The following is a 20597-nucleotide window of genomic DNA, read 5'->3' as shown; positions in this document are numbered from 1 at the left end:
CTATGATTTACTATGACTGTTATATCTGAAACAAGTGAGGGAAGGATCATGAATAGTTTCTCAATTTAAACCAGTTAATTTCTATTTAATAATAAACTCTTCTAGATATTAATAATAATTTCTGAGACAGGAGGAGGCAATTTGGTGCCCTCCAAATGTTTTAGACTGCAACTTCCATAACTCCAGGTAATAATATAATGGATTGTGGGATTGTGTCAAGGGAGTTCAGGAATTACCATCCAAAACAGCAGGAGAGCACCAGATTGCTTATCTTTATTCTGAGAAAATGGGCCTAAGAGGTTCACTGAAATATGTCAGTCAACCGAACAGCAGCTCTCTCGGAATGCCTCTATTTGTTGAGGGAAATAGATAGTTCTAGTTGTTTCATACTAACAAGAATGTTGCAGGATGGTGCCTAATCTTTTCTAATAACTTTAATAAGTGCACTGATATGAACTCATTTAGGAACAAGATCTGCTTCACGGCACCTTCATCCAGTATTTATTCATAATTACATTTTTAAGACTGCCTACTTGTTGATGACTCTGAATGGTACACAGAATTATAAGCAAAAGTATAGAATTACAGCAACAAACAGAAAAGAAGATGGTCATCCTACATTAACAAACATCTACTAAAACCCTTTAAAACCACTCATATAGGGAGCCTGCATTTCATCCTTGTCTAGAACTGGAGGAAAGATTAGGTTTTTGAGGCACATTTAAAGGAAAGCAGGATGGGGCCTATTCAAATTTCCAGGGGATGCTGTTTCCCAGGGCAAGAATCATGACAGAGAAGGGAGACCTTTTAAGTCCCATTAGATAATGTACCTTAATGGATGGGACCTGGAGCATACTGACTCTATCCAATCATATGGATTGGGCAGAAACAACAGGATCTTTGATTGTGGAGATTAGACAGTTGGCTATTAAAGACAGAATCTTTTTTGTAGTGGTCAAAGGTTTTATGGATGTCTTGGATGGGACTCACCCCATATACTATGGCTACCTTTCCTTTTGCAGAGCAGTGGTTTCTACATGTATGATTGGGGGATCTATTTTGTCAATTTTGAAGTTGTTACTGAAGTATAAAATATCCTGTCCTCATTACTGGTGCTGCTATAGCAGTGCCAGAAGGCAGAATGAAAACCATTGGTCTATTCAGAAAATACTAGTTACTGCTAACAGCTACTATTTTAATTTTCCCACAATGGCCCCGGAGCTACAACTAGGGTACTATGGAATAATCCTTAGACACTATGAAGTCTAAGTATCTGCTGCAGCATGGGTGGCCATCATTTTTAATCTGTCTGGCTTGAGAAAAAAATCCCAATGTTTGTGATTTAGGAAGAGTTAGTAGAGCACCCTTAGCTGTCAGCTGCCCAGTGCTGCTAAGCCCCTGATACTAGGCATGGGTGCATTCATCTGTAAAACTGTATCTTTAGACATATTCACCTCATAACAATACTATTATTTTTCAAGAAGCCAGGCTATTTCTATCCTGTTTTCCTATGATTAATGGCAATTAGAGAGTGCAGGTTTTGGGGGAATTTGGGGCTGGGGAATTGCTTCTTATTATGCATTGCAACAGTTACCACTCTGGCATCTTTAGAGGTGTTGGGTTGCGATTCTCCAAATACCAAGCCAGAATGGACTGTGCTGGGGAGTTGTAGTTCTAACATCTTACCAGGTTGTCAGGGTGGAGAAAGGTGGTATATTTCTACTTTAAGGTTTGCTAAATAAGCTGCAAATAAGGTTGCTACTTATTTTGCTTTTCTGTTATTGATATTTCATATTCAATATGTTTTCTGGTTTGAAGGCTTTTATGGTTTTTTTTAACAAAGCAAGATGTACTTTTAAATTAAATAAATGAAGAACTTAATGCTAAACTTCTCCACTGATGTGCATCAAGGCTGCCTTGTGCTCTAGAAAAGTTAGAAACAAAGCAAAGTGGCTGCATTCAATTACTACTGAACATTATTGATGGTCTCACAATATTGCATTATGAAAAAACTATTAGTGAATAAGTGGAAATAAATGAGCTGCTAATCCATGACAGGTCAAGTGATAAAAGTACTGCGAATTACAAATCTGGCAAGGCACAAAAAAGTTGTGAATGTCTTGATGAGTGTAAAGTAATAGGATGAGGCCAATGTGACTTCAAGAGAAGTTGCATGTTAAAGAAGCTGATTATGCAATACTTGGAAACATTCACACAGTGGAAACAACAAAGACCATTTTGGAACTTTTAAAGCAGGAATATTAAAATGTAGTTCACCGACTACTACTGGACTGCAGTTTTCATCATTCCTAATTATGACAATACTGGAATTTAACAAAATTGGGACTATCACAGGTTTTCCCCCATGCTTTAAATGCATGAGTATAGTAACAGTTTCCAAAGTAGTAGCCATAAAAGCAACAAAGACTTCTTATAGTCCTACTACAGGAATAGCAGTTGCTTCTCATTTCATCTTATTCCCTTTATTTGCACTCAGACAATACAATCGTCATAACAGAGAACATGAAACCTGATTTTCCCTATTCAGCCTTTTTTTTTGAGGCCAGCCCAACTATTAGGGGTAGGATGAGGCAGCTGCTTCAGGCATCAGATTCTTGGGAGTAAAGATCACCTGTGTAGAGTTGGCAGGGGAGAATATGTATGTCTCACATAGGTGTCTGCTCTTAGCCATCATGATATTAAGCAATAAGCAAAATGTGTGTTGGAATGTCATGATGCAAGCTCTGCCTTTTTGTACTTGCATAATGATGTTGCCTGAAAGTAAATAAGGTGTGGAGCTTATGTTATGAAGATGCAACACATTTTGTTACTTGTCCCAAACCCAGACTCCTATGATGTCACCAAATCTACTTCCATCTCCCTGAGGTAACCTGCTGCTTCCCCACACAATCCAGGCACAAAGGTTGAGGACCCAACATCCAGTTTGAAAGGTTTCTTATGTAGCACCTTATTCTTCAAAACAAGTAGCAAAATACCTTGAGCAACTTCTGTCTTTTTTCTGAGTAGTCTCTTATGGAGGAAATGGGCATATGAGAAAAAGGATCTCATACAGATTCAGATCTCTAATCTGTAATACCCTGGCCTGCTGGCCTGTTTTCATGTCTATGTGTAGACACTAAGTGAGAGAGAAATAGGCTTTTATAGATGTCCTTCAGATAAGGACATTGCTATAACATTTGTGAGTTTGAATTTATGATCTAAAAAAAGTATTGTGGCATCAGCTTCTTATTTCAGTGATGCATGCCATCAGGGAATGAATGGAGAAAAGGAGATTCACAAAGAGGACTTTAAAAAATGTCCAATCCATATATGTCTAGATGTTGCTGGTTCCAGCATAGCTACCCATGCCAGCAACTACTGAGTACTCTGAATACTTATGATAAGCTGGTCTTTGGCTGTAATAAAATTTAAGGTTCAAATTTCAATATTTACTACTGTCCTCAATGTGGTTCCTTCCAGTATTTTGGGACTACAGCTTCCAGAATTCCTAACCAGACTGGGAAAGGCTGCTAAAAACAGTCTTCAAAAAATAAGGATTGGAATAGGGCATAGTTAGAAGGCTATAAAACAATGTATAAGTAATTTAAGAAACCTTGGCAAGAAGTATTTCTCAAAATTTAGAATTTGAGTAATAAACGCATCTTTGATTTATTCCTACAAAGTACGTAATTTTCCAAAATGCCGTTTAGAAATCAGTGAGAAATGGCTAATGGATTTATTCTATCAAAATAAAAATGGTTCATATATCCATAAAAAATGAAATTATAAGTTATTTTACAATTTGGGTGAATATAGAGTATATGAAAGTTATATAAGACTTCCTGATTTTCAGGATCAGAATTGGAGATTTTCCCAAGCATCCTAGAAAACACATTGTAAAATTTAAAGCCTTCAGTCCCACACATGTGAATATAAATTTCCTTTCAAATATTCATATTTACATTTTAACTTGCCTGAGTAGCAGTTTCTATCTTTTGATCCTCATCTGGATCAATTCCAACCCTATGAAGAAAAGAAAGGAAGAAAATGTTAAATGCAGGATAGGTGGACTTAAGTACAGCAAAAACTCTCTATAAAACATCACAGATATTAAAATAAAATTAGCAAAACATGCATAGGCAAAATTTACAGAAAACAAAATTTACAGAAAACATTTCAGACATGCTTCCCTCTGGATCCTGGCTTGCTATATTTACGTATTTGGTTTATTTCACATTCTCAAGATACATAATATTCCAACTATCAAAAGTTAAAAAGTACAAATTGAAATTATTGATCAAGTAGTTAGGTGATCTTAGTATTATTTTAAGTCTGGTGAAACAGGTGTGAGTTATAAATTTGGGCAACTAGTAGGTGAAAAGAAAGTGATACGGAGAACACTAACTTTGCCTGTATCTTCAGATTTTTGGAATCCAAATAGGGTAGTCATAAATAAAAACTACTGTATAACAAAGCAGAATTTAATTTATTTACATTCAACACAATATTTACTAAAATAAAATAAGCAAAAGGAAAAAAATTAAGCAAAATGTCTGGTATATTTTACTGGTCCATTCAGGTGGATGTTTTGTCATCCATTTCTACATTCCACATAATTATTTACTGCTGACAGTTGTAAGGAAGTGCTTTGTGCAATGTTATATGGATATAAAGCAAGTTGTTCTATGTCTTATGGACCATTCTCAATAGCAGCTTTTTCCCTAATGAAATACAGTTCTAATTTTATCACTATATGTCACAGTAAGCACGGGTTACTGGATAAAGATATCCTGTTAAGTCTGAGCCAGAGTGACACAGGGAAGGATGCCAGGCACATCACTCCTTCTAATTGCTTTCCTGACAGTGAAAATTTCAAAGATTAACTTCAAACTTTATTAGGATCCTTTCTTATTAATCTTGACTTTTTTCATGTGCCTATTTGTGATGGCCAAGCCTTTCTCTCTATTTTATAAACTCCTTCCAAGGATAAATTTCAGGGCAACCTTGGATTAATCCTCATGTGTATTTTTTTTTTAATCCCCCAAGGATGAACCTTATGTTGAAACTGTACTTGAAAGATTCCCTAGATAAGGTATTTTTAACTAACCTTTGATATGGTAATCTCAGGGGCAGCCTTTCCAGCAAAGCAACCTCCGGTGTTCATTGTTCCTACATCAGCAACCTCTGATTCAAAATGTTCCCTACTCAGATTTCCATAAAAGCAGAGCCAATTTATCATTGATTCTATGCCCGATGAATAAAGGAAGCTAACCAGTAAAGAGAAAAATATTTAGCTATGATATTGTGGGACCTGTTCCACAAGACATATGACAGGATTAAAAAATTACAGTATTTATAAGTTCAAAGACAAGCATAACACAGTGCATCTATTTCTCTGGCTATATGTATGCAACTACCTTATATGGCAATGCATTATATTGTTACAAATATCTATTTCCTAAATAGTCATTAAGAACCTCGCTTGTTATTATGAAAAAATGCTGAATTGGCATGTCCCCATTTTGAAGGCCCCTTAACTTGAGTTATGGCATTGTTTCCTTGTACATGACTTATTCATTTGGAGATAATGGTGGAGGCCTTCTTTTGGTACACTTTATTCCTATAGTATGTAACCTTTTGTTGGCAGGGACAGGGTATACAGAATATCTGAAGAACTTTCAGATTTTCACTTCACAAGGTAACCATGAATTTCAGATAGTATTTAATTTCAAGTCTACCTTCAGTTATGGAAAGCTACTGGGGGTCTTTGGGCCAGTCATACTTTCCCACAATTAGGATTACTCAATTATCCAGTTATCATTGTTTTTAATAGTTTATAATTGTGGCATTTTATGTGTTGGGAGCTAGTAGTTGTTAGGTGTTGGAACTGTCATTCTTGTCCCTTCATTTGATTTATTTTATCTGATGATAGAGACAGAGCTCATTTTGATAATGGCTGCATGATGAAATAAGAACCTGGTATGCGAGCCTTCTTAATAGCCTGGTTTAAGGGTTTCGTTTCCAGAGGGAACTGACTTTGATAATGATGCAAGGGCTGAAGAAAAGAAAAGGAAATTATTATTAAAATCCTGCACTTGTGTTTTGTTTTGTTTTGTTGAACAAAAGTTTTAAAAGTCTACAAATATCTCTAACAATTGTTAAGTGATCAGAAAAAATGTGTGAGAACTATTGGCCTAGTATAACAAATTTCTACGTTAAGTCCAATTGCCAAATATGTCTGAAGATTTATTAGATAGAAAGAATATTTTAAAGTATTTCTTAACACACTTCATCCCTTTTATAATTTAGTATAAATCACATTAAAATGTATCTTTTCTTCTAAAGAATGCTCTGGAAGTAATTCATTCATGTTTATAATTATGAGAACGTTCCCAGTAATAACTCTGAATTAAAAGATATAGATTTATAGAAGATTGTGAGAACTGATATAAGATTACTCTGGTGAAATGGAGAATAGTCCACTTTCACTGTTCTGCAGGCACATAAACTGCCTGTTTTTTTGCCTGAAAATTGTTGTTGTGCATTAAAATGTATTAAGATTAATCTTTGAATTATGGAGTAGCAAGAGAGTAACATTTTTTTCTGGATTAACATAAAAAGTAATCAAATGATAACACTTTCATTTGCAGGTTGATTGCCGAATATGATAAGGCTTTTATGTGATGAAAGCAAAGCGTGCATAAAAATAAGTGGAATGCTTAGTAAATGGTTCAACATTGACCAGGGAACAAGACAAGAATACATGATTCCCCTCCCTGGTTGTTTATAATATATAATGAATGCTTGGGGTAATAGTAGAAGTGTGTTTGTTGAGGATATGAATATATATGTATGCAGATGATGCTATGCTATTGGCCTAGAACCAAATTATTTGATGCCAATATTAGAAAGACTGTCATGCAATGGGAAATATGGATCTTAAAATATATGTATCAAAGGCCAAAGTGTTGGATAAGAAAATGGAGAGAACAATTGCAAATTATACATAAATGGAAGAGCAAGTAGATGCATTTGTATATCCTGGTAAAATGTTTATTAAAGAAAGGGAAAATGGATGGAAAAATTTTAGGATATGGAAATGCTAATATAAGAGTAACAGTTATTATGTGATCTGTTGGGAGAAATGAAACATAGAAGTTGAATTCATTATGCAAGTGACATAAATTGAAATAAATGACCTACTTTGTTTTGCATCATACAAATGACATAAAATATTGTGGATCAATATTCTCCAATTTAACATTTATGAATCAGAGACACCTTTCCAATTAGTCTATTAGAATGAAGTTTCACTAGTAACTACTTCAACTTTGTATCCAATATGTTTCTTTTAGATATATTGTTAATGTTGAGTTCTGATTTTGTGGGCATTCCTTACGAATACAAAGTTTTAACATCTCATTCTGAAAATTGAATGAAACTTTAATTTTGGGGATTGATTTCATACTTATAGAAATATTTGTATTAGTTTTTTATATCTTTTATTGATATAGATTTATTTTGTATTATTTTAAACATTACAGCAAGAGGTGAATTTATTATATGCTTATGCCTGTACCAAAGAAAGTTGGAAGTTATCTCTTTCTTTCTTTTCCTACTTTTTTTTGGTATTTCTTTTCTGATCTTCCTCTTTTTCTATTCTCTTTTTTTTCTCACTTCTCTAATATTTTACTTTCTGTTCAAATTTAATAACGTTTTTTTTAAAAAAATCTCATTCTGCCTTGTTTATCTAGTGCTGTGTGTATGGTGGGAAAGAGCTCCCATCCTGGTGTTGTATGGGGGTCCAGATTTCTTATAAAGGCCACGGTGTAAACATCTCTTTCATGATGCAATCCTTTCTCTTGTGGCCTGCTCCCTTCACGATTCCCCATGCTTGAACTGAATCCAAAGGAAAGACTAATGAGATAACTCCTCCCAGTGGGCATTCTCAGATTGGGAAGCATGAAACCCAGGGATGTTTCAGATTGATGGAAAGATATGTCACAGGACTAAAGTCCACAGGACAACAAGCCCAAACCCACAGACAATAACATCCTTTGTGATCACTAATAATAAGCTAAGTTCAGAAATAGCAATATAAATTTGAAAGAGATTCTCACACTCTGAGAATAAAGTAGAAAAACACAGCCTCCTTTTTTTAGAATGAAACATCTGAGAACCTGCAAGATGGATTTTTGCACAGCAATTACCAGAAACAAGGCAGTCACTTATGCATTCTGTTAAAATTAAAAATAATAATAATTATACTATTTGGTTGATTTTATATTCTTTAAATAATTGATGGACTAGAAAGATCATGGGACCTGAAGTCCAAACAATTTTCTGGAGAGCATTAAGTTCAGGAAGAAGTATCACCTGTGGCCTAGTATATCTATATTAAAGATTGGAGATCTTCTGATTGTCCACATTTGGAAGCTTTGTTAGAAGAAACATTCTAATATTTAGTGTTTAGAGGAAAAAAATGCCTCTGGGTATATAGAAGTTATATGTAAATTTGAATTCTATTAGTATTTGAATTCTATTTTTAAAATTTTAGAAGAAGGAAGCCATTATAATTAGCAGAGAGACAAAACCAAAATAGTTAAGAGGGTTTTTTTTTTTAAAATAATAGAAGCTCTGGGAAATGCAATCTATTTGTATTTTACAACTGTCACATTTTCACTTGTGAGAGATAATTCTCGCTTCGGCAGGTGCTTCCTTTCACTCCCTTTGCCTGTAGCTGTTTTTTTTTTAAAAATAATATTTTATCTTCCACTGTTTTGGAGATAGCAGCAGTGGCATCCACAGAAAACTGTACAATGACAAAATGCCATGCAGTGATGTCATCATGCAAATGCCACTGTAAGGTATTTGTCATTCTGCCATTTTCCCTCTTGACTCCCTCTATGGACACCCGTGGAAGGTAGTGGTATAATTTTCTTGAAATTACATGTTTTAGACAAACCAAACCAAGAAAAGTGCACGGATGCAGTCACCAAGAGTCCAGCTTGATTCAAGGAAGCACTAGATTGTATTCAGTATTTTACATTGGCATTTTCTGGTTTTATTCTTGTTACTATTTTTAACAATGTCTAATTTAAAAGAGAAAGAAGCAATCTTCTACAAATTAGCTTGCATCAAAGTATATCAGCTGGATCTCTCAGGCTCTAAGCACCTTTCCTCTTATCCACAATCTGGCCATGTATTGTTAATTCCCAGAAACTTAAAAGTAAACCCAAAGAAGAAGAAAAATAGTTCAGAAGTCCTGTCAGTGTCTCACATACTAAGATTCCTAACTGGGAACCTTAAATGGGTAAGAGGATATGATAATATAGTCCAGAACATATACACTACATTTCAAACATTTATTTATAAATACAAAGCAGGGAAACAGTGAATACTATTCTATATATGAAAGGTAGGAATGTGTTGTGCTCGCAATATTAATGAACCCCTCCTCCAAATAAAACAAAATTAAAAAATCCGAGAGGCTTCTTGTGGTCTCAGATGAAAATGGGAAATAACAAGATCTACCTTGTTATTTATCTACCAAGACAGGGGTAGAGAACAAGTACCTTTTCCAGTTGAAAATGGGTAGATTATACCCTCCCTCCCAGTTTAAAGCATTGAATCCAAGAAAATGCTCGTAGAAAAATTGTTCAGAAAGAAATTAGAAATGTTTAACACTAAAATAGTGAACTCTGACCTTCACCATAAAACAGAGTGGGTGAGTACAATTAAATGATAGAATTAAATTTTAGGAAACTCATAAAACTCAGTCGATTTCAAGCTCCTTAGCTTCATGTCTTACAAAAGGCTAGACAGGAATAGCCAAACCTAACCACAAAACCAAAGTGAAGCTCCTCCTTTATTCAAAACAGGGAGAGATACCAAAGGCCTCCAAACAATAAGTTGGCTAATAGTTTCCAAAATCCGAATCACCCTAATATAATTTGAGAAACATCTCCTGACATTAAAGCACAAATTATCAACCCCCCCCAATATCCCTCCATGTTTCTCAGTGGACTGCCTGCCTGGGTTGATGCCAGAAGCATTTGGAAAGACTTGCTAAGAAGCAAGAAGGACCTATTCTGCTCAGGCATGGAAACACTTGTTAGCTGTTTGGGCAATTGAGATGAACATGAGTTGTAGTCCAGGAGTAACTGTCTGGAGCAAGCAGAGATATCAGCAGTTGCAAAATCTGCCTCCATGGGCAGAGTTTGGGCAGGTGGGATGGGGTGCAGGAGCGGTTTTCTCCCCTCCATCTTTCTGCAGTGTGTGGGAGCCCTTTCCACTTCTAATTCAGTGGCACGAGCCTACCCCAGTTCTAAGCTTTTTTCTTTTTTTGCTCATTGTCTTTTATTTTTTCTTACTTCCTTATTACTGCCTTTGTAGCTCTGCTTTAGGCATAAGGATAATCAGAGGTGAAGGACCTTCCTGTTTCAATTTGCTTTAATTAGGTTGTCACAACTAAATCATGGAATGCACTGGGATTATTGGAGCTAACTTTAGCTCATCTCAGTTGCAGCTTAGTTAAGAATCACATTTGTGAATTATGTAAAGCAGTGTTTCTCAACCTTGGCAATTATAAGATATGTGGACTTCAACTCCGAGAATTCTGGGAGTTGAAGTCCACATATCTTAAAGTTGCCATGGTTGAGAAACACTGATGTAAAGGCTTAGATCAGGACACCCTGATCTGAATACTTACCTTGGGAGTGGCTGCCTGGAGGTGTTTCCCTTTCTGGGCTAAGCAGTTGTGGGGGTGCTTCACTGTATTAAGCTTGTGTGACATGGGAGGTATGCACTCAAACAACAGAAGTTTAGGTTACCCAGGTATCTCTGTTACTGTAATAGCAGCCTCTTTTGGAGACCAGCATAATATTCCTGGAGTAGCTGCATCTCAACTTTAATGTGGTCACTGACTGTAAATTTATTAATAAAGAACACATAAAACCCAAGTTTAGGCCTCTAGTACATCTTCTTCCCTAGGTGTGGTTGTATATTCCCCATTCTTTTAAACTCTTAATTCTCTGTCTGGTATCTTCATTTAAAGGCTGGGGAAGAACTATCATTTTACAAAACTTTTATTTATCTTGGCATATTGCATTATCTGTAGACAAGACCGATATCAGTTAGAAGGGATCTGATAACTCTGAGTACTCAGTGGTTACATTGTACCAGATTCCTCTAATCTTTCTCTAATTTGCAACACATATGGAGGACATAGCTGTCCTCTATGCATGTTGCAAATAGAACTCTAAATATTTCTATTCCCCAGATATCTGGACAGCACCAGATTAAGAAAGGCTATATTACAAGTACTATTATTAGGATCTATCCCCCTTCACAGTCAGTCACAAGATATACACATTCTAACATAAATTACAAACCTAAATGAAACATTTATCAAGTCCAAACAGCAGCAAGCTATAAATACAGTAAGCTGTTCAAAAAAATAAAGAGGAAAGTCTTTTATATCAAAATGATGTAAAGACCCAAGTGAAGAGGTACATCTGTAACAGCTGATGAAACCAAAATACTGAAGCTACCAAATACCAGGTTCTTCTTCAAAGCTCACAAAAGCCAAGCTTCTTCACATTGGAACAAAGGAAGCTACAGTATTTATGACTTTAAGAGTCAGCGTTAGATCATTTAGTTCTTTATAAGTTAACATTAATCATTATTTCAAGTAGGCTTTTGAGTACAGATCATGGGCAAATAAATATAACTTTAGTAGCTAAATGATGGTGTTCTGAACCTACTGAAGACTCCAAAACAATCTCCAAGGGTAATGGATGTGGGCTATCCTTACCGCTGGGTCCAACTGGGACTCCAATTGTGAAGCTAGATCAAATATTCCCTAGTTGTGCACCTACTATTTCCAAAGGAATACAACGTCATGCATAATAGTCCATCTTCCCACTTTCTGAGCCAGGAACTGTACATTGGTTACAGGTACACTCTATATCTTGCATTCTGCATGACGTAGAAATGTGGTACAACAAAAGCATAAACTTTCATAGTATTTGGTGAGAGACTGTAAAGTTTAGAAATTGGGCCAGGATTGGCAAGAACTAGTCACAGTTCAGGCCTGAAGCCAGCTGAATGATGAGGACAGTTTAGCCCTATATCTAAAGCCAATATTATACTGAAAGCCCCATTTAAACATACAGAATCCAATGTAGGAAGAAAATCAGGCTTCAGACATGCATTGGTGTGAATCTTGGCTCTTTTAGCAGAAATTCTAGGCTTTTTCTTCCTGTCTTTCTGAGGCTGCAGACACTTGGATGTTCTCCTGATGGCCTTGGGAGGCACCTGATATATGTTGACATAATGGTTCTCTCTGGCATGGGAATGATTCATTCCTGCCTCACCAACCTTACTCTTTCCACTGGGACACTGAAATTGCTGTCAAAAAATAATATCTGGACAGTAGATTAATACAGGTCACCTAGTCAGAGTTTCCTAATGTGAGATATGTTATTAAAATTCTAATAGCCTTTCCTTTGCATCTGTAATATAAATTCTCATATCCTTGTGTTAGGACTGATGTCTACCTTTTTCTAGCAGAATGTTATTGGCTATATTATACATTTTGGAATTGCTTCCCCAAATTAGGAACTGCCTAAATTCCAATCAGATGCATTGTTTTCTTCCTAAGAGCACACCCAAAGTGTTTGATTGTAAAAGAAAATTATTTGCTTAGTGAAAAACAGTAGATATGATGTGATTTGGGCAATATGAAACATTAAGCCTGATACTAAGATGGTTCCTGAGTAAGCAGAGAAGCAGGAGGAGGAAATCTAAACAGCAGTTAGCAATGATATCAGAAGAAATGCAAGATCAAATTTTTCCTCAAGCAAACACATGGTGTACTGTGACACTGCAGTGCAAATACAAAAGGCCAAACTGTATTGTCACATCACAACAATTGTTTTGTCATTTTCATATCCTTGTGGCTAGGTATGACTGATTGTGGATTGCATATGACTGTAATTGCATTCCTGGAATTAGTGACAAAATAGCTGACTTTGGGCAATACGACTTTGGCCTTTTGAGGGCAGGTAGGTGGGATTTAAGAGTGAGAAATTTTGTAACTAGGGACTGCAGTGAATGATGGGGAGGGGCAATAGCCAAGAACTGCAATGGACAAGGCAAAGATGCAAATTCAGTGAGGTTGTGCCATGTATGTGGGCATGCTAGGGTTCTTTTCTCCTTCTATCGGAAAGACGAGGATTGAGGGCTTTCTAAAAAAATTAAACCACACTAACTCTTTTTTAGGACTAATACTACTGGTTTTTATGTTTCCAGCATTAACATTTCAGGGAACTGTGCTGCCAAACTTTGGTGGTCAGAAGGACCTTGAGGTTGGGGAGATAGGAAAAAAAGGCACATGTGGCCTTGCAGCTAAAAGTTGTCTATCGCTGAATCTCTGCATTAGAGAGTATGAGGTTACACATACTAGACCTGCCCACTGTGTTTGCTTATCCTAACCTGCTGATTCCTTGTTCTCTTTGAATGGGAGATCTGAAGAGGATCTCTATTTGCATTCACAGAATGAGCTCCTGTGATTTACCCACATGCTGACTGGGAATCCTGGAAATTATACTCTGGATGCATTTCAAGAGCACCAAGTGGGCATAACTGCCATTCATCAACACAATTGATATAAGTCAATGATAGGCCTTAACTAAGTCCTGCTGCATGCTTTAACTAGGGTTCAAATATATGACTTGGTTTACTTACTCCATTAAGTCATATTGTGGTTCACTTTGGTTTTGGTTTAGTGTGTTGTGTGTTTCAAGCATTATGGCTTATAAGTCATGGCTTCAACAGGCTGTGGCTAAGCAAGCCACAGTTTAGCATGATACATGAAGCCAGTTTGTAAGTACCCTGTTCTCTTCTTTCTGCTTTCTTTCACTGTGACTTAGTAACAGTCAGGTGTTGTAATTGGCTTCACTCTGTTGTTTGGACTGCTGCCATTACAAGATTACTGTCTGTGAGAAAGTGTTAAGTAGCACATGTATCAGGGGAACAGTGAAGCTGGAAATTTGTAATCAGCTCTTCTATTTCTTTATAATGGTTTATAAAGAACTGATTTAATGGCCTGCAAGTAGAGACTGGATTATGAATGAGAAAGCCCTAAGTGTATTTGAAAAACTACATTCAGCTACTCTCAGTGGCTGCCTATCTACATATCTGATATTGCTTGTCTCCTAAGTTAAGGGCCAGGGTGATGGGGAAAGGATTTGTGTATACTATGTGCTAAGCCAAACTTTCTGAAAAAAATCTCTGAAATTTTGTTTCCTTGAGTTCTACAATTTGCCTATTTAAATGAGCCCACATTGCCACTCCATTACTGGATCTGCCATCCCATCACTGGTGGTACACCTGCAGCCCTTCCCCAATGTGTTCTCTCCTATTCATTCTCCTTTCTTCTTTCTAGTGGTGCAGTTGTCCCATAGTGATTGTTCTGATAGGTCCTCAGACTTGTTAAGACTGTGGAGTGCTTTGGAAATAATTCAGAAAAGGGGTTTGGAAGCATGCAGGAACAGGAACCCATTTGCAACATTCTAAACATTTGCATCTTCTTCTGGGATCATGCAGCAGTTCTTTGCAACACAGTTGCTGTAATGAGTTGAAGAAAGGTTCATAACAACTCTGAAATACCTTTTTAGAATTTAATTCACAACATTGTATTGCCCTAGTAGCTTGGATGACACATAGCCATGATGGCTACCCACAGTGCATTGCTCTAAGGCTATAGGTTGGCTACCCATAGTGCATTGGTCTAAGGCTATAGGATGGCAAGTTGCTTCAGAAAGTTTCGGGCTTTAGGTACAAGAAAGCACCTCCTCTGGATGGATTTAGATCCAATTCACTGCATGTTTGAAGTAGATGCAGACCCATCTGGGGAGAATGCAGAATATTAGCTAACTAGCAAACTTGTAGCAGCAAAAGTGAGAGAAATAACTTTGGGGTACAAGCAGACCCGGTGTTACTGACATAAATAATGAAAAAGGTGTTAGAGAATTTTTCATAATCAAAAGAGAAGTGTGCTTTAAAAGCAAAATAAATAAAGTTTCCTTATTTTTTTTTGTACACAAAAAAGTTGAAAATTTTGAAAGACCATTTAAATACCATTTGATTTTCCATTGACATCTGGAACTGACAACTTCAGATCTCTCATGCAGCATCAGTGGTGATTCCTCAATACTTCATCCCACACCCCAATCCCTCATCTAGCATCTAACTTCCCTACTGTCTTCTTTAGGATTTTCTCTAAAACTAAGCTCATTGATAGCATCACCTTAAAGCAACTCCACTGAACAATTGGAAAACATTCAGGAAAGGATTAGGAAATCATGGAGCCCCAGTCCTTTTTACATGACTGTGACAACTCCATACTATGTGCCTCCACAGTATCAGCACTTTTTCTTTTGAGAACACCGTATGGTATTTAATTTAGCAGAATTCTGAGGATGAAAGTGATGCACCAATAAGATTTGCCACTATTGCTCTCCCAAACTGTTATCCAAAGTAGAATGTGGATTGGGGAAAAGATTTTAAGCATAATCATCCGCTGTGGAAAACCCAAGTTAAAATTCCTCTAAGTGCATTTTTATACTCAGAAGTAAGCCTAGGAATAGCTGCCTGATGTTATATCTGCATGATATGGTCATTTGTAAATATGCTCTTCTTCTGGCCATATCATACAGATATAACTTGGATATAATACTTGGAGTGGAATCAAGCTGGGAATAGGTTCATTGGTGACAGAAGTGAAAATTGTATTCCTCCCCAGTGATCCTGCCTGTCCCAGAAGGTGATCTTTATTTTTTAAAATAAAAAAAATCCAACTGTTTTATAGATCTTTTTCTAGTCTTAAGCAAAATACACAGTCAACCTATTAGATACTATACAGAAGTAAACATACAAACAAACCTAAAAACACTTCACAAATTGTTCAGTTTGTTTAAAAGGACCATACTTTGGTTCAACAGATTTACTCTAGGGTTGAGAACATACTAGCTAAATCTCCGTTTTTTCATTCAGTCACCATTCTTCTTCTTCAGTTTTAGTTGATAGGTTCTGTTGCTTGTCTTTGCATTACTCTGGGCGCCTTTGGCCAATATTTTAGCAAGGGTGAAATATTCTGATATATTAATTCAATCTCAGACAATGTTTTCAAAATTCTGTCCAAAAATTTTTAAGTCTTCATTTATACCTAATGAAATAACAATTCTTATTTTCTATTGTCCAAGTGGCACTGCTGTTTATCCTGCAAATTTTAACATTAATGGGACAAGGAACGAGTAATGATGGTGTCAACAGCACCAAAAACTAGCAGCACCGACAGCTTGTCTGTGGACTTTACAACTACAGCAACAACTATATCTGAAGCTTTAAAAGTCTAATGTATGACAAAGGCCTCCCTTCTGTTGTGAGGAATTCTGCAGATTAAATGTTCTCATACACAGCTCTGAAATGTTAATAATAATAAAAATATGTTAACAATCTGAAGCATGATTAAAAATGCATTTTCTGCTAATACAAATAGACAGAAACACAATCATACTACAGGAAGAATAATTTTTACATGCAGTGAGGAAATACACCCTCCCTGATTGTTCTAACTGATGCATTTATGAACTCTTAGGAGAGGAATGCAGTATTTTTTTTTAAAAGAAGGGGAATGGCTAGGAAAGAGGCTGTTATGTTGACATCATACTTTGACTACTAATGAGGTTCATGAGCCAGGAAAAATTAGGACTGACTTTAGAAAATCTGCTTAAGCATTAGAAAACCACACACAGATGTATTTTTGATGATTTCCTACAGATGATGCTAGTTCATTCTTGGCTTAGAAATAAGAGATCCCTCTAGTGAATTATGTCAGTGGTTTTAGAACTGTATGATGTTTGCTCTCTGAATCACTTTAGGTATCTTTTTCCCCCTTGAATATAAATAGCAAGGTTTTAGAAGAAAACCCAGACCTTTGTAGATGCATTGTGTTACTGTTGATGTGATTAACCCAAAGAAATCCACCAAGCACTTTTAAGATGCTAGCTTAAATAACAAGATGATCAATTTTAACTTCTTTGGGCTCCCAGTCAGGGAAAACAATATCAGCAATGTGATGTTATGCTTCAAAGGTTAACTGATTTTTCCAACCATATCAAACACATAGGTATTAGAAGATGAGAATAAGTATACAGTAGAGTTTTACAGTGAAATCATTTATTTTAACAGCTGGATTGAGTTGAAGAGATCTGCAAAAAATATTGAGAAGTTTAGGCATAAAAGGCAAGGTATGAAGAGGTGCCTAGGCATCAGAGAAGCAAGAACAGAAAGCTATGGAGAGGTAAAGTGAATGGTACTGGTGTATGGGAAAAGTATGATGGGCAGGTATGCTATAGCACAGGGAAATAGCAACATGGAAAACTGAGAAAAATTTGTAACAGCATCCATGCAAGAAGTAAATGGGCATTATCTTAATTAGTTGGGTAAGGCAATCTGAAATCCTGACTTAGAGTCCTGTTGCTGTTCTAGGATTTCCTATGTCCTGCTAATGGAACACTGGAAAGGCCAGAGTGAAAGTGGAAATACATGTTTGTCTTTTGGGCCTCTTACTGGCCAAGAAGTTTTTAAAAATTTCCCTTCAATGAAAACAAAAGCTGGTCAACATTTCTTCACATGTTGGAAGGCAGGGCGAGCATAGGCATTCCCACACAATCTCCAACCAGAACTTATTTTGAAGCTTTCCAATACTGGAAAGAGTCGGCCTTGGAGGCTAGTAGGGAGATAGGAGGGCAGATCAGAGGTTCAATTCTTCCATCCAAAGTTGGAATCCCTTCTCCAGCCTTAAAGACAGCTGCCTGATTAGTCCTATGTCTCGTGGATTAGTGTACCAGAAGCCACAGAAATGCACACTAAGCCTTCTGGAGCATAAGTAGAGCTCTTCAGGGGCTTTATTCCAAGAGCATGCTGTTGGTACTGAAGAGACCACTACCTTGGGAACTTCAATGGACAAGAAAATGGGGTAGCAGCAGCAATGAGGGCTCTCTCCTCATTCCCTTCTTGCTTCCACTTTTCTCTTTTGGCTCTTATTCAGAGTCCATACTTGGGCAGCAAAAATCCAGACAACCACAAGGCAACTAAGAAATGCAGAAAACTCTAACTTTTTGTTGTCATCTAGTGTTCTGAAACTCACCCATGGTAGTTCTACTCTGTAGCAACGTTTGTTGAAGGCTTGGGGAAGGACAGGTAGCAAGGGGAGCTGAGTGGGTGTCCTATGCTTTCAGGCTCTAAAATGGTTACCTTCCACCCTTCACTATATTTGTACCACTGACGTTTCATATTGCAGCAAGTACTGACCTTTTTCAGTTGTTTGGAGATATGAAACAGGTATGGAATATGTGGAAGGAAATTTGTATTTCTAATTTCTTTCAGCTTTCTTTCTAAGCTGATCCATGTGTCCTAGCTGTGGCAGGAAGATGCTCTGAAAACTCTTGACATGGCCTTCATCTCATTCCCAGCCCACTACACAGCCAAATTATATTCATCTTTAGCTGTTCTATTTTAAAGATACTGTTTTCCCTCTTCTTCTAACATATCTTGCTATATGAATGAGCTTTGATACCTCATCTATAATGTCACCAAAGTTGGTGATAATGCATTCAGGATCTGAGTTCTTCCCAACTTTTGCCTACTTCTCAACTTTAGTATATTGCCTCCTCTCTGGTCACTCAGCACTGCCTTTCATAGTCATTTTGGCTTGGACTGAGTAGAAGGATAAATACAAAAAAACAGCAACAGGCTGGAATAAATAACATTGGATTTAAAATAAATAGTTATTCTGCATTGCTCCTTGGAAACTGACAGACTCCTTAATTTTTTCATGGGAAGAAGGGATTTATACCTCTTGTTTCTTAGCTTCTATTGTGCTCCCCCCCCCATCCCTAAAAGCAGAATCTGGGAGACTGGCAGGAGAAAGGGGTAGCTGACTCTTTACTTACTAGAAATTTGGCACACAAGCAAAAGGTCAAGGTTAGGATTAGCATATTTTATGCAGGTACATTCAAAGAGAGCCAGCTTACAAAGCAAGCAAAGTTACAATCCATGTGGGTTTTGCAGATAAGTTAATTTAGAAAGGGCCGTTACAATCTTTACTGCAAAACCCATCTTCAAGCTTTCAAAAATACAGGCCCTGCCAATCTTTAGAGTAATCCCAGATTTCTAGTGGATTGACTAGCTGAATTTATCTGTCATTTGCATGTGATACAAAGATGCTTGAGAAATTCACCTACTGCAAAGTCTCATATAGATGTATCTTATCAACATCATTTAGACTAAAATAAAATTTAGCATGTTTTAATTTCCACGGTTGCTTGCACTTTCCCAAATATTGCAATGAAGGCTAAAAATGCATGCTGAGGTATTTAAAAGTAGACCTTCTGAGATGATATAATTAGAAATGCACATTTGGAGAAAATATATTCAAAACTACATAATGAAAAGTACATTTTCAAATTTGTAGATTAAAAAAGAATAGGGCAGAATAGATTTCTTTGTTATGAGTAAACATATGAAGAATTGATACAGAGGAGAAACAGACTGAACTGCTCCTCTCTAACTTTAAGTCAACCTTTGCTGGGACAATATTCTCTTTGAGAACTTTTCCCCCAGTCATCTCTCTTGCCTTTTCAATGCATCTGACAAGGCCTCAATTGTTTCAGATGTTTTTAAAGGATTGGTAAAATAGCTTCCCTTGCCTTCTCCCTTAAAATTGGATTGAAATGGATTTTCATATAATTCAATTGTATTTTTATTTTAACTGAACAGTACAGTTGTATTGTCAGGGTTTCACAATATACATAACTTTACTTTCATTTCAGTATGCTTTTTTCCACATATACTCTCCAATAGTGAGAATTTGTCACAGTTGAAATAGTCCTAGCTTTAGTTTGACTTTAGATGCTGGGCATTTTTAAAAATAATGCAGGTTTTACATGCCTGGCTAAGGGTGAAATCCTTATGCACACATCCAAACTTATAAAATGTATAGAAGCAATAAAGTAATTGAAACTAGCTTTAAACTGTGGCTCAGAAACCATGATTGTATTCATGAATGGCTTTAGGCATGTTTCTTCATTAACATCCTGTGTGATAAGTTTTTGAATTCACAAAGGTAACTGAATGAGTGGGTTTTTTTCCTTCCTTAAAATAGAACATATATGATTTATGCTTTACATTTCTATCTTTTTTTGTATAGTGCAATTCAAAGTGCTTATTGTAAGATTTCTATGTGAACTGTTGAAATAAATATTGTAGCTTATGGAGTTAGTGTTACTGATTAGGTCTTAATTGACATATTGGTTTGTCTTACGTTCACTAGAATGCTGATAGGCTTTAAAGGAACTGTATTCGGTTTAACATAATTCAGCATTTTAACTGTTATTGTATTTAAATAACTGTTTTAATTGTGACTTTCACTCAAATATATGTTAATTATATATCTGTGTAAGTATGATATACAGATATACATACTTATCTAACTCAGGAGTGAGGAGACCAGGACTGGCAATTCCATA

General features: G+C 36.4%; 1 protein-coding gene across 1 annotated transcript in view; it reads right to left on the bottom strand.

Annotated features, from left to right (window-relative positions):
* Positions 1-20597, bottom strand: part of SLC9A9 (solute carrier family 9 member A9) — a 249281-nt gene that overhangs the window by 55172 nt on the left and 173512 nt on the right. The window contains exon 13 of the mRNA XM_088131845.1: positions 3975-4023. Coding sequence (XP_087987971.1) covers positions 3975-4023 — 49 coding nt within the window. The remainder of the gene's footprint in view (positions 1-3974; positions 4024-20597) is intronic.

The sequence above is a fragment of the Python bivittatus genome, unplaced genomic scaffold, assembly GCF_059951505.1.
Source record: "Python bivittatus isolate LINGU-HERP-01145 unplaced genomic scaffold, Pbiv_v1 ctg000980_np1212, whole genome shotgun sequence".
Taxonomy (NCBI): domain Eukaryota; kingdom Metazoa; phylum Chordata; class Lepidosauria; order Squamata; family Pythonidae; genus Python; species Python bivittatus.
Note: the sequence above shows the minus strand (reverse complement) of the source record. Positions and strands in the feature narration are given on the sequence as shown.